The 15,574-nt window shown below is 44.7% G+C and overlaps 1 protein-coding gene across 1 annotated transcript in view; it reads left to right on the top strand.

Annotated features, from left to right (window-relative positions):
* Positions 1-15,574, top strand: part of LOC120060161 (connector enhancer of kinase suppressor of ras 1-like) — a 98,178-nt gene that overhangs the window by 14,546 nt on the left and 68,058 nt on the right. The window contains exons 3-4 of the mRNA XM_039009282.1: positions 5,782-5,984; positions 9,540-9,624. Of these exons, the coding sequence (XP_038865210.1) occupies positions 5,782-5,984; positions 9,540-9,624 (288 nt within the window). The remainder of the gene's footprint in view (positions 1-5,781; positions 5,985-9,539; positions 9,625-15,574) is intronic.

Genomic DNA, 15,574 nt, shown 5'->3' with positions numbered 1-15,574 from the left:
GAAGGGTCTCATATCTGCCGCTATGAATTTTTCTATCGCTGCGTTGATTTCTTCAGCCCTACCGGAGTCAGCCGCATATTGTCGCCTGAAGGCTGTGGGGAGACGTGGTTGCTGTTTCATTTTTTTTGCCTAGTCCCACCGATTGGCACTTTGGGGTGATGTCGGCCTAAATGAGTAGTCATGTTACTCGTATTGCCACTCGAATAGGCTAACGGCGGTGAACAGAGCCTACATGTTGTAGAAGTGTTATCCACCACTCGTTGGCAATCCCCGTTATAGTTTAGAGGGAAACCGAAATGTTCCAAGACGGCAGACCTAAATGATACTGGGGCGTCTACTAGTTCTGGCTCGCCAATGCTTGCCATGTTGCTGCTTCGCATTTCGCTAACTGCTAATTCCTTCGTAAACTAATTGCTGCTACCACGGTCTCTCGGCTCTGTTCTCGCTGGATTGAAATAACTAATGAGCGGAGCTGCATACATCTACGAGACAATTTTTTTTTTTTTAAAGACAACTTTATTTCTATGTGGATATTTAGCTCACGTTAATTTATACGCCATTGGTTTATGCAATATTTTTTTTTACAATGAAATATATATATTTTCCTAGCTATAATATATGATTAATGTATTGTTCGGTTCGCAGTGCGTGCCGAACCCGTTGACAGTGTACCGAACGGTTCAATACGAATAGACGTACCGTTTCACCCCTAATCTACACAGTACCAGTCAAACGTTTGGACACACCTACTCATTCAATCGTTTTTCTTAATTTTGACGATTTTCTACATTGTAGAATAATAGTGAAGACATCAAAACTATGAAAAACACATATGGAATCATGCAGTAACCAAAAAAGTGTTAAATCAAAATATATTTTAGATTTTTCAAAGTAGCCACCCTTTGCCTTGATGACAGCTTTGCACACTCTTGGCATTCTCTCAACCAGCTTCATGAGGAATGCTTTTCCAACAGTCTTCACAAATGCTAAGCACTTGTTGGCTGCTTTTCCTTCATTTTGCGGTCCAACTCATCCCAAACCATCTCAATTGGGTTGAGGTTGGATGATTGCGGAGGCCAGGTCATCTGATGCAGCACTCCATCACCCTCCTTTTTGGTCAAATAGCCCTTACACAGCCTGGAGGTGTGTTTTGGGTCATTGTCCTGTTGAGAAACAAATGATAGTCCCACTTACGCCATCCCATCTGGTTTGCGCTTATCGCTGCATTATGCCGTGGTAGCCATGCTGGTTAAGTGTGCCTTGAATTTGAAATAAATCACTGACACAGTGATTTGGTTCGCACAGTGTCATCAGCAAAGCACCATCACATCACCTCCTCCATGCTTCACGGTGGGAACCACACATGCGGAGATCATCCGTTCACCTACTATAGGTCTCACAAAGACACGGTGGTTGGAAACCAACATCTCAAATTTGGACTCATCAGACCAAAGGACAGATTTCCACCAGTCTAATGTCCATGCTTGTGTTTCTTGGCCCAAGCAAGTCTCTTCTTACTATTGGTGTCCTTTAGTAGTGGTTTCTTTGCAGCAATTCAACCACAAAGGCCTGATTCACGCAGTCTCCTCTGAACAGTTGATGTTGAGATGTGTCTGTTTCTTGAACTCCGTGAAGCATTTATTTGGGTTGCAATCTGAGGTGCAGTTATCTGTGATGAACTTATCCTCTGCAGCAGAGGTAACTCATGGGTCTTCCTTTCCTGTGGCGGTCCTCATGAGCCAGTTTCATCATAGGGCTTAATTGTTTTTGCACCTGCACTTGAAACTTTAAAAGTTCTTGACATTTTCTGGATTGACTGACCTTCATGTCTTAAAGTAATGATGGACTGTCATTTCTCTTTGCTTATTTGAGCTGTTCTTGCCATAATATGGACTTGGTATTTTACCAAATAGGGCTATCTTCTGTATACCAACCCTACCTTATCACAACACAACTGGTTGGCTCAAATGCCAACTGATTGGCTCAAATTCCACAAATTAACTTAAAATAAAGAAACTCTTGAATGAGTAGGTGTGTCCAGACTGTGTGTCCAGACTTTTGACTGGTACTCACTTCATTGAGAATCAGCTGTACATGTGATGGAAGAATGCACTGCGCATGCAGAGGGTTGCAATTCCATTGAGTTGGGGATAGATTAACCAAAATATGCCACAAGACCCAGAATTGCCAAGGAAATGGTTAGGTATGTGAAGGGTCATCAAGTTATAGCAGCAATCTACCTCACCAAGCAAAGTGAGAAGAGTAAGAGCACCACATTGAAGCTGCCCAGCAACACCCGTTGGGGTGGTGTTTTCATCATGTTTGACAGTCTCCTGGAGGGGAAGGAGTCTCCAAGAAAGGGCCATATCACAGTCTGTCGATATGGACAGCTCCATCAAGAGGATCCTCCTGGATGATGTATTTTGGGAAAGAGTGGTAAGCAGCTTGAAACTCCTGAAACCTATAGCTGTAGCCATTGCACGGATTGAGGGAGACAATGCCATCCTGTCTGATGTTCAGACTCTGCTTGCAGATGTAAGAGAAGAAATCCGTACTGCCCTGTCCATTTCACTGTTGCTCCAAGCAGAGGACACTGAAATGCATCAAAAAGCGTGAAGACTTCTGCCCGAAGCCCATACATGCCACAGCGTACATATTGGACCCCAAATATGCTGGCAAGAGCATCCTGTCTGGTGCAGAGATCAACAAGGCCTATGGTGTCATCACTACTGTGTCTCGCCACCTTGGCCTGGATGAGGGCAAGGTTCTTGGCAGTCTGGCGAAGTACACTTCCAAGCAAGGGCTTTGGGATGGAGATGCAATATGGCAGTCGTGCCAACATATCTCATCAGCCACCTGGTGGAAGGGACTTTGTGGATCTGAGGCTCTTTCCCCTGTTGCCTCCATCATCCTCCAAATCCCACCAACATTAGCCACCTCAGAGCACAACTGGTCCTTGTTTGGGAACATACACACCAAAGCACGCAACAAGCTGACCAATACAAGGGTTGAAAAATTGGTGGCCATCCGGGCAAATTTGAGGCTTTTTGAGCCTGACAACGAGCCATCCTCAACAAGCTTGGAAAGTGACAGTGAAGATGAGGCCTCAGAGTCTGATGTTCAAGAAGTAGACATTGAGGAGGTCCAGGGAGAAGACATGGAAGCCTGAGAGGAAGACAACCAAAGCTTTAGTTTCTAGACTATCATTTTACAGATGTATGTTGAAAACGTTTTTGGGAGATGCGATGGATCATTGGGCTTTATTCAATATTCCCTTTCTTTTGTTGTTCAGTGAAATCATCCGATGTGAAGAGTCAACTCATTTAATTAAAGTTCAATATAATTAATTATTTTTAATAATTATTTTGGAAGGATTTAATCATTTGCAATTTATGTCTACTTATGATAAGGTAAAAGCTATATGTTTCTGTCTCCATATGATATGGTAAATATATCCAATGCAAAAAACATCTACATTTAAATGGTATTAATAGTAATTTACATATATTCCCGTTAACCTCTCTGGGATTTGTGGACTAGCGTCCCACCTCGACAACAGCCAGTGAAATTGCAGGGCGCCAAATTCAAACAACAGGAATCTCAAAATTAAAATTCCTCAAACATACAAGTTTTATACACCATTTTAAAGATAAACTTCTTGTTAATCCAACCACAGTGTCCGATTTCAAAAAGGCTTTACGGCAAAAGCACACCATGCGATTATGTTAGGACAGCGCCGAGCCACAAAAAACCATACAGACATTTTCCAAGCCAACAAGGAGAGGGCTCACAAAAGTCATAAATGGCGATTTAAATGAATCACTAACCTTTGATCTTCATCTGGTGGCACTCCCAGGACTTTTTTCAATAAAGTCCCTCTTTATGTCCAAAAACCTCAGTTTAAATTGGCGCGTTATGTTCAGTAATGTATTGTCTCAAATAACATCCGGTGAAATTGCAGAGCCAAATCAAATTACAGAAATACTCATCATAAACATTGATGAAAGATACAAGTGTTATACATAGGCTTAAAGATACACTTCTTGTTAATCCAGCCGCTGTGTCAGATTTCAAAAAGGCTTTACGGCGAAAGCAAACCATACTATTATCTGAGGATAGCACCCCATCAAACAAACACAGACAATCATATTTCATCCCACCAGGCGCGACACAAAACTCAGAAATAATGATATAATTCATGCCTTACCTTTGAAGATCTTATTTTGTTGGAACTCCAATATGTCCCATAAACATCACAAATGGTCCTTTTGTTCGATTAATTCCGTCGTTATATTTGCAAAATGTCCATTTATTTGGCGCTTTTTATCCAGAAAAACACTGGTTCCAACTCGCGCAACATGTCTACAAAATATCTAATAAATTACCTGTAATCTTTGTCCAAACATTTCAAACAACTTTCCTAATACAACTTTAGGTATTTTGTAACGTAAATAATCGATAAAATTTAAGACGGGATAAACTGCGTTCAATAGCGGATAAAAACAAAGTGGAGCGAGCCTTCAGGTCACGCGCCCCAACCACAACAGTACACTTCACTCGACCCTCGTTCTGAACAGCCACACTTCTTCATTTCTCAAAGGAAAAAAAAAACATGGAAGCAATAGGAACTGCAAGCAAGTGCCTTAGAAATCTAGATCCCCATAGAAAACCCATTGAAAAGAGAGTGACCTCAAAAAAGAAATTTCCTGGTTGGTTTGTCCTCGGGGTTTCGCCCGCCAAATAAGTTATTTTATACTTATATATCATTCAAACAGTTTTAGAAACTTCAGAGTGTTTTCTATCCAAATCTACTAATAATATGCATATCCTAGCTTCTGGACCTGAGTAGCAGGCAGTTTACTTTGGGCACGCTTTTCATCCGGACGTGAAAATACCGCCCCCTAGCCTAGAGAGGTTATTTCCCATATATTCCCATATAATCCCGTTAATTCCCACGGAAAGTTTCCACCTCCTGAATATTCCCCAAAATGTCATTGGTTGGGTTTTCGTGTGATCATTTATGTAGACAGACACTCCTAATGTCATTGTGCATCATGGAATTATGATAACCTACACAACTAGATCTACTTTTCAATGACTGTCTTTCATTTTACTAAACCAGTCAGTCCACTATTACAGTATTATTTACACTCTTAGTGTCTTATTCATTCTCACTCTACAGTCTGGACTCTCTTTCTCTCTGTACTGACTCTAGTCTGGACAACGTCTCTGTATTGACTCTAGTCTGGACTCTCTGTCTCTCTGTACTGACTACAGTCTGGTCTCTCTGTACTGACTCTGCAGTCTGGACTCTCTGTACTGACTACAGTCTGGACTCTCTCTACTGACTCTACAGTCTGGACTCTCTGTACTGACTCTGCAGTCTGGACTCTCTGTACTGACTCTGCAGTCTGGACTCTCTGTACTGACTCTACAGTCTGGACTCTCTGTACTGACTCTACAGTCTGGTCTCTCTGTACTGACTCTACAGTCTGGTCTCTCTGTCTCTCTGTACTGACTCTGCAGTCTGGACTCTCTGTACTGACTCCACAGTCTGGTCTCTCTGTACTGACTCTGCAGTCTGGACTCTCTGTCTCTCTGTACTGACTCTGCAGTCTGGACTCTCTGTCTCTCTGTACTGACTCTGCAGTCTGGACTCTGTACTGACTCTGCAGTCTGGTCTCTCTGTACTGACTCTGCAGTCTGGTCTCTCTGTGTGTAGGTCTGTGAGGTGTTTGCCCCTGCCTCACTCTCTGTTTCCCTCCTTGTCTCCCTCCCCAGACATACGGTATGGGAGGGGAGACCCTGCGCAGTCTGACAGAGAACCTGTGCGTGGTGGCCCACTCCCTGATCATGGGCATCCAGATCCGCTGGAGGGTAAACACCTATGATGGGCAGAGCGCCACCAAGCTGCCAGCCAGCGTACTGCAGGTGGTGCTGGAGCTCATCACCTCCGCCAAGGGCCTCTTCTCCCTGCTCAACAGGTAAAGTACACACACACATGCACACACACTACAGCCCTGTATTACATCACTTTAACAATGATTTAGGCATAGTATCATATAGGTAGGGACATGGGACTAGAGTTTCACCCCTGTCTGGGTGTGTATGCAGTAGTCTATGATTTCAATTTATAATAAAAAGTGATCGGTAATATATTCTCTTAGGCTATAGCTTATTTTTTACTTTTATTTAACCTTTTATTTAACTAGGCAAGTCAGTGAAGAACAAATTCTTATATACAATGACGGCCTACCCCGGCCAACCTGGACGACTCTGGGATAATTGTGCGCCGCTCTATGGGAGTCCCAATCACGGCCAGATGTGATACAGCCTGGATTCGAACCAGAGACCGTAGTGACACCTCTTGTACTGTGATGCAGTGCCTTAGACCGCTGCGCCACTCGGTAGCCCTTATGACCCATGTCTATGATGCTGTACCCTCATAGTGTATGACCCATGTCTATGATGCTGTACCCTCATAGTGTATGACCCATGTCTATGATGCTGTACCCTCATAGTGTATGACCCATGTCTATGATGCTGTACCCTCATAGTGTATGACCCATGTCTATGATGCTGTACCCTCATAGTGTATGACCCATGTCTATGATGCTGTACCCTCATGTAATGGCACAACATGTTGACTATTACTGTACCTACAGGGTTTTGTATGGAAATGGGTTTGGGTAGCAGGTGTTACGATAGGGTGACAGCACAGTGGCCCTCCCCCTGTGTAAGGTGATTGGACAGCCTGTAGAAAACAACAGTAGGCAGGGAGAAGACTAAGAGATAATAATATGTTATCAGTCAACCTCTGACTTCTCGTGTCAGGACTTGGGAGGGTGTTTTGGTGTACACGTTGAGAAGGTGCTCAGTGTCTTTGTTGTGCCTTGTTGGGTACTCCGTGTAGGTGGTGTTTATAATGCTGATATTCACCATTCACTCTGCACCTCTCCCTCTCGCTCCGTCTCCGCTCTCCCTCTCGCTCCGTCTCCGCTCTCCCTCTCGCTCCTTCTCCGCTCTCACTCTCGCTCCGTCTCCGCTCTCACTCTCGCTCCGTCTCCGCTCTCCCTCTCGCTCCGTCTCCGCTCTCACTCTCGCTCCGTCTCCTCTCTCACTCTCCCTCTCGCTCCGTCTCCGCTCTCACTCCGTCTCCGCTCCGTCTCCGCTCTCCCTCTCGCTCCGTCTCCACGCTCCGTGTCATCTTGCTCGCTCTCCGTGTCCTTTCGCTCGCTCTCCTGTCCTTTCGCTCGCTCTCCGTGTCCTCTCGCTCGCGCTTCGTGTCCTCTCGCTCGCGCTCCGTGTCCTCTCGCTCGCGCTCCGTGTCCTCTCGCTCGCGCTCCGTGTCCTCTCGCTCCGTGTCCTCTCGCTCGCGCTCCGTGTCCTCTCGCTCCGTGTCCTCTCGCTCCGTGTCCTCTCGCTCGCGCTCCGTGTCCTCTCGCTCCGTGTCCTCTCGCTCCGTGTCCTCTCGCTCGCGCTCCGTGTCCTCTCGCTCGCGCTCCGTGTCCTCTCGCTCGCGCTCCGTGTCCTCTCGCTCGCGCTCCGTGTCCTCTCGCTCGCGCTCCTTGTCCTCGCGCTCCGTGTCCTCTCGCTCGCGCTCCGTGTCCTCTCGCTCGCGCTCCGTGTCCTCTCGCTCGCGCTCCGTGTCCTCTCGCTCGCGCTCCGTGTCCTCTCGCGGCCATTGGAGTGGCCGTCACAAAGCCCTGACCTCAATCCTATAGAACATTGCTAGGTAGAACTGAAAAAGCGTGTGCGAGCAAGGAGGCTTACAAACCTGACTCAGTTACACCAGCTCTGTCAGGAGGAATGGGCCAAAATTCACCCCACTTATTGTGGGAAGCTTTTGGTAGGCTACCCAAAACGTTTGACCCAAGTTAAACAATTTAAAGGCAATGCTACCAAATCTAATTGAGTGTATGTAAACTTCTGACCCACTGGGAATGTGATGAAAGAAATAAAAGCTGAAATAAATCATTCTCTCTACTATTATTCTGACATTTCACATTCTTAAAATAAAGTGGTGATCCTAACTGACCTAAGACAAGGAATTATAGTAGAATTACATTTCAGGAATTGTTAAAACTGAGTTTAAATGTATTTGGCTGTGTATGTAAACTTCTGACTTCAACTGTGTGTGTGTGTGTATGTATGTGTGTGTATATCTATCTATCTATCTATCTATCTATCTATCTATCTATCTATCTATCTATCTATCTATCTATCTATCTATCTATCTATCTATCTATCGGCATGGGCAACATGTTTACATTGCCAAAGGAAGTGAAAAACAAAACAACAGTGACAGAAACCAACAAATTTAAATGAAACAATCAGACATTAACAGTAAACATTACACACACACAAAGTTTCAAGAGAATAACAACATTTAAAATATGATATTATTACCAGTAGAAAATGTAGTGTAACCTTTAAAATGTTACATAAGCTATGCACAGTGTTCTGACATTGTGCCAACTAGTATAATGTACGAATGATGGTGGAATAAATAAACAGCTCAATGCATTTACATTGGTGACCTCTTACCCCTTTCTATCCTAATGTTATGTAGGATTGTTACCATGGGTTGTGTTCTAATGGGATGTGTTCTCATGGGTTGTGTTCTCTTGGGTTGTGTTCTCATGGGTTGTGTTCTCATGGGTTGTGTTCTCTTGGGTTGTGTTCTCATGGGTTGTGTTCTCTTGGGTTGTGTTCTCTTGGGTTGTGTTCTCTTGGGTTGTGTTCTAATGGGTTGTGTTCTCTTGTGTTCTCATGGGTTGTGTTCTAATGGGTTGTGTTCTAATGGGTTGTGTTCTCATGGGTTGTGTTCTAATGGGTTGTGTTCTCTTGGGTTGTGTTCTCATGGGTTGTGTTCTAATGGGATGTGTTCTAATGGGTTGTGTTCTCATGGGTTGTGTTCTAATGGGTTGTGTTCTCTTGTGTTCTCATGGGTTGTGTTCTAATGGGTTGTGTTCTCTTGTGTTCTCATGGGTTGTGATCTCATGGGTTGTGTTCTAATGGGTTGTGTTCTAATGGGATGTGTTCTAATGGGTTGTGTTCTCATGGGTTGTGTTCTCTTGTGTTCTCTTGTGTTCTCTTGTGTTCTCATGGGTTGCGTTCTCATGGGTTGTGTTCTCATGGGTTGTGATCTCATGGGTTGTGTTCTCATGGGTTGTGTTCTCATGGGTTGTGTTCTCATGGGTTTGGTTCTCATGGGTTGTGTTATCATGGGTTGTGTTCTCATGGGTCATGGGTTGTGTTCTCATGGGTTGTGATCTCATGGGTTGTGTTCTCATGGGTTGTGATCTCATGGGTTGTGATCTCATGGGTTGTGTTCTCATGGGTTGTGTTCTCATGGGTTCTCATGGGTTGTGTTCTCATGGGTTGTGTTCTCATGGGTTGTGATCTCATGGGTTGTGTTTTCCTCCATCCTGAATGCATCATCTGAGTCTTTAAAGATAATTGAAATCTGCACATTTTATTTCTAGATTCAATAAATGTATCCCTTTCTTCATTGGTCCATCTGTGTGTGTGTCCAGGTACCAGTTTGCCCAGCTGAGTGGTTACACGTCCAGTAGGAACATCATCACCTACTGTAAAGACCTGGGGACCGCAGTACACAAGGTAGTCTACCTCTCCTACTGTAAAGACCTGGGGACCGCAGTACACAAGGTAGTCTACCTCTCCTACTGTAAACACCTGGGGACCGCAGTACACAAGGTAGTCTACCGCTCCTACTGTAAAGACCTGGGGACCGCAGTACACAAGGTAGTCTACCTCTCCTACTGTAAAGACCTGGGGACCGCAGTACACAAGGTAGTCTACCTCTCCTACTGTAAAGACCTGGGGACCGCAGTACACAAGGTAGTCTACCTCTCCTACTGTAAAGACCTGGGGACCGCAGTACACAAGGTAGTCTACCTCTCCTACTGTAAAGACCTGGGGACCGCAGTACACAAGGTAGTCTACCTCTCCTACTGTAAAGACCTGGGGACCGCAGTACACAAGGTAGTCTACCTCTCCTACTGTAAACACCTGGGGACCGCAGTACACAAGGTAGTCTACCTCTCCTACTGTAAAGACCTGGGGACCGCAGTACACAAGGTAGTCTACCTCTCCTACTGTAAAGACCTGGGGACCGCAGTACACAAGGTAGTCTACCTCTCCTACTGTAAAGACCTGGGGACCGCAGTACACAAGGTAGTCTACCTCTCCTACTGTAAAGACCTGGGGACCGCAGTACACAAGGTAGTCTACCTCTCCTACTGTAAAGACCTGGGGACCGCAGTACACAAGGTAGTCTACCTCTCCTACTGTAAAGACCTGGGGACCGCAGTACACAAGGTAGTCTACCTCTCCTACTGTAAAAACCTGGGGACCGCAGTACACAAGGTAGTCTACCGCTCCTAAGTTAAAGACCTGGGGACCGCAGTACACAAGGTAGTCTACCGCTCCTATGTTAAAGACCTGAGTCGTGTTCATTAGGGCACACAATGGAAAATGTTTTGAAACGTAAAGCAAAAAGGAGTGTTTCTTATTGGACATGTCCAGGTAGTCCCTCCTTGTTTCGGTCTGTTTTCTTTCATTTGTTACCTAATGAACACAAGCCAGTGATCCAGCATGGCTGTTTTCATTGTACAGGCGCTCACTGCTGAATGAATGAATGTCGAGTAACCTGACCAGGAAAAACTCTGCTCCTTATTAACATTGAATGAATGGCCTTGAGGTGAATTCAATCTGAATTAGATTCCTAGTTGGACCAAACAATACTTAGCAGACACATTTTATCTTTGGAGGAGGCGTACACAAGGCATGCTGGAGGAACCACCACTGTTTGTGTTGCTGCTTTCAACAGCCACCTAACACCAATGGTGTAAAATACTTAAGTAAAAATACTTGAAAGTACTACTTAAGTCTTTTTTTGGGGGTATCTGTACTTTACTATTTATATTTTTTACTACTTTTACTTCACTACATTCCTGAAGAAAATTATGTACTTTTTACTGCATACATTTTCCCTTACATCCAAAAGTACTAGTTACATTTTGAATGCTTATCAGGACAGGAAGGTGGTCCAATTCACTCACTTCTCAAAAGAACATCCCTCGTCGTGATTACTGCCTCTGATCTGGCGGACTCAATAAATGCATGCTTCGTTTGTAAATGAGGTGCCCCTGGCTATCTGTAAAATTAAAAAAACTAGAAAATGTCGCCGTCTGCTTTGCTTAATTTAAAGAATTTGAAATTATTTTTATTTGTACTTTTACTTTTGATACTTAAGTATATTTAAAACCAAATACTTTTAGACTTTTACTCAAGTTGTATTTTACTGGGTAACTTTCACTTTACTTGAGTCATTTTCTTTTAAGTTATCTTTACTTTTACTCAAGTGTGACAATTGGGTACTTTTTTTCCACTGCTGCCCTAACACAGCACAACAGCAAACTAACTCCTCCTATTGGGGAATGCACAGACCAACCACATGCATTCTTTATCTGACTGCATGCTCGGAATAGTTTAGGTACCTTGAAGAAGCACAGGTTGACTTTTGATTTTTGTGATAGGAAATTGTTGAAGAGAGGGAGAAGGTGGGTGAATGTGTATTTAATGTGATCTGTAATGCCGGAGTTAAACTTGCGACTTGTGAAAAAGACAGGCCTGGATTTGTCATAGATAGTGCCTGGGGGAGGAGGGCGGGACTGAGAGAGGGGGAGCATGGGCGGAATAGATTTGGTGATCTTCGGGAGAGAGGGGGAGGGGGTAGCTGGGGCGGGATGGATTTGGTAATCTTCGGGAGAGGGAGTGTGGGTGGTGGGGGGCGAGAGGGTTAGCCATCTCCGGGGGAGGGGGAGCAAAGGGCGGGAGGGAGTTGGAGATCTTCGGGGGAGGGAGGGAGTGAGTGAGAGACGGGGAGCAGGGGGAGGGGGTACTGATGGAAGGGTTCACAGGAACTCAACTTGTAGTTCACCTGCTGTGAGTTGCAGTGCAGTCAGACCAATGAGAGACTGATAGAGGGCGAAAGAGAGGACACCGTATTCAGGGAGCAGAGAGATCCCAGAGTAATACATTTAGAGCTCTGACTGGCAGCTCTATTTGCAGCTCTGGATTGTCTCCAGCCAAAGTAGGTAGATTACAACTCTGGAGCTTTCCTGCTGGCTTTATTGCATTTTAATTGAATACTGTAGCTAACTGGTTTGTGTATGTGTTTGTGGATGTCTGTTTGTGATTGTCCACACTTGCAGTGCTCACAGTTTCTGTACATTTAGACATTGTTGACCATAATAATACATGTATTTATCTTGTAGAAAATTGCTTTTTTTTCTGTTGCTTTTTAGTCTTCTTTTTGTTGTTTGCATAACACATTAGAGATGTGATAAATAGACTTGACCTCTTCTTCACAAATCAGTGCAAAGCTTTTTTTTTAAAGACTATCAAAGGATGTTCTGTGTGAACACACTCACTACATTCATTGTGCATCCCAGAAAATGAATAATGACACATTTGTTGTAGCCAATTCATGAATATGACTGACTGTGAGTAAGAACCATGGGCTTTGGGCTAGTCATACTATTTCTATGGTTAGACTCCCTCCTCATCAGAAAGGAAGGAAGCTGGGAAGGGAAGGTTACATTGGAACAATGAGGGCCTTTTGAAGGCTGATGGCTTCTTGTCCAGCCAAGTTCTGGCTTACTGACTGTTAGTTGTTTTGTTGTTGTATGAAAGCTGTCTCAACTGTAGACTCAAGGTAATTAGTAAGTGAAACGTGGTCCTTATGCCAGACTGTTTTGACGGTAGTCTGCTCTGAGCTGGAGGCGACGAGAGGTTTGATTACTGCCCATTGTTTGGTTTGGTTCCTGTTTGTGGGTCCAATGAGCAACCACTGCTTGTTTCTGCTGTATGCTTAGGAGTCAGATAGTCATAGGCCTTATTCAACTATGATAGAGGACTGTGTACCACAGAGAGAGAGAGAGGGAGAGTGTGTGTGTACTACAGAGAATTGCTGAGGTATCAGATATTAGGGGGATCCAAAATGCAGGTGCTTGCAGAAGGCAGGTTTGTAAGTACACCCCCTTGAGTCTTAAGACAAGATAGATGTGTTATAAGACGGAAGAAACTGAGACTGACTGGTGTCTTTCATTGGATTGAGGTTTTATATAGTTTCTTTGAAAAGTGTATATGGCTGTAGTTTCTAAGAATTTCTATTCGACCGAATAAGAACATGATAGAATAGGGCCGACAACCTCACAACTGACTAAACACATCCACACAGGTGAGTTGGTGCTCTCTCTTCTAATCTCTCTCTCTGGGCATCTCGCTCTCTGGCCATCTCTCTCTCTGGCCGTCTCGCTCTCTGGCCGTCTCGCTCTCTGGCCGTCTCGCTCTCTGGCCGTCTCGCTCTCTGGCCATCTCGCTCTCTGGCCATCTCGCTCTCTGGCCATCTCGCTCTCTGGCCATCTCGCTCTCTGGCCGTCTCGCTCTCTGGCCGTCTCGCTCTCTGGCCGTCTCGCTCTCTGGCCATCTCGCTCTCTGGCCATCTCGCTCTCTGGCCATCTCGCTCTCTGGCCATCTCTCTCTCTGGCCGTCTCGCTCTCTGGCCGTCTCGCTCTCTGGCCATCTCGCTCTCTGGCCGTCTCGCTCTCTGGCCGTCTCGCTCTCTGGCCGTCTCTCTCTCTGGCCGTCTCTCTCTCTGGCCGTCTCTCTCTCTGGCCATCTCTCTCTCTGGCCATCTCTCTCTCTGGCCATCTCTCTCTCTGGCCATCTCTCTCTCTGGCCATCTCTCTCTCTTCTAATCTCTCTCTCTGGCCATCTCTCTCTCTGGCCATCTCGCTCTCTGGCCATCTCGCTCTCTGGCCATCTCTCTCTCTGGCCGTCTCTCTCTCTGGCCATCTTGCTCTCTGGCCGTCTCGCTCTCTGGCCGTCTCGCTCTCTCTCTCTTCTCATCTCTCTCTGCCCATCATTATCAAGTTCCAGCTCTGGAAAGGTCAGTAGAATACACACACGCGCACACAGTCACGTACACACCCCACCACCCTCGTCTGTGTGCAGCAAGTTAGCCCTTGGCTAAGAAACTTAAATGTCAAATCTCTTGTGACCTTGTTTCAGAGAGGCAGGCTTTGAATGATAATGCTCCCATTATTACGTTGCTTGTTTCTAGAGAATTGGTTCATCTGTAACAAGAACAAGGACCAGACAGATCATGTTTGGCCCAAATGACACCCCATTCCTATATAGTGCACTACTTTGGACCAGAGCCCTATGGACCGTGGTCAAAAGTAGTGCACTATGTAGGGAATAGGGTGCCATTTGGGACGCAGGCCATGTCTCCTAGGGCCCTTGTAGAAAATAAATAACTCTCTTCCATTTCCTGCCTGTATAAAAACACAGGAGTTTGTGTGTCTCTTTCTGTGTGTGTGTGTGTCTCTCTCTTTCTGTGTGTGTGTATCCGCCTCTCTCCCCACTCATGGGGTTTATTTTCTCCGGTGCCTTAAAGGGTTGTGCGGGGCCATGAGTCAGCTGCTGTGATCCTAGAGTCCTCCACTTCTCCACTGACTACTGGCTCTGTAGGACTGGAGAGGATAGGCTCGCACACTACTAGACAACAACAAGCAAAGTCCATTACAGAGAGAGCGAGAGAGGTGGACACAGAGAGCGTGGGCGATAGTTACATTGAGAATTTCTGTGAACATGGAGAGAGGATCAAGGAAGAATTGTTTGAAGGAGTTGTATTGAGGTATGTGAGAATGAGATGATGTAATGCTGTTTGTTTACATAGATTGATTGGTTTCCAATGGCCTGGTATTGACACACCATCTTGACAGTAAAGGCTACTGTAGTTAAGGACGTGATATGGCTTTTCTAAGATGTGATACAGGACTTTCTTGATGCCTCTGTTGACGAACAGAAGTGTTATTATTCAATGATCATACCCATTGATAGTGAGTTTCGACTCTTGCTGGTTGACCAATGTACCTTTTTATTCACAATTGTGGTGAAGTTTTCTAGTATGGTTTTTATCTGTTTTGAATAGTTTTGCTGTAACCAGAAATAATTGTTGTAGTTAGTTAGTGGTCTGGTTGAGGTGCTAATGAACGCACTGAGCAAGACGTGCTCAAAGAAGAAGACCTATTTTTAGCATATATTTTTAACGTCGTCTGAACAATGTCTTTCAATGTCTTCATGTCGTTTCACGTCTTTTCAACAAATTTTAATGCATTTCAATGTCTTTTCTATGTATTCTAACGTCTTTTTTAACGTCTTTCCAATGTATTTGAATGTCTTTTTAACGTCTTTTCAACGTTTTGTGCGCATGAGGTGGTTGGTGAGTTAATGATTAAGTGGGCAGCTCGTTGCCATATTCCAGTATAAGTAACTGAGCAGGGTTCAGGATGTTACTTTCTAAATGTAATCCGTTACTAGTTACCTGTCCAAAATTGTAATCAGTAACGTCATTTTTGGATTACCCAAATTTGGTAACATAATCTGATTTACTTTCTGTTACTTTTGGATTAGTTTCCTCTTATGAGGTACTAGAAGAAGACAAAATGATCCATCAAATGTATTTGGTGTGACATCA

Source organism: Salvelinus namaycush, chromosome 15 (genome assembly GCF_016432855.1).
Source record: "Salvelinus namaycush isolate Seneca chromosome 15, SaNama_1.0, whole genome shotgun sequence".
NCBI classification, from domain to species: domain Eukaryota; kingdom Metazoa; phylum Chordata; class Actinopteri; order Salmoniformes; family Salmonidae; genus Salvelinus; species Salvelinus namaycush.
Note: the sequence above shows the minus strand (reverse complement) of the source record. Positions and strands in the feature narration are given on the sequence as shown.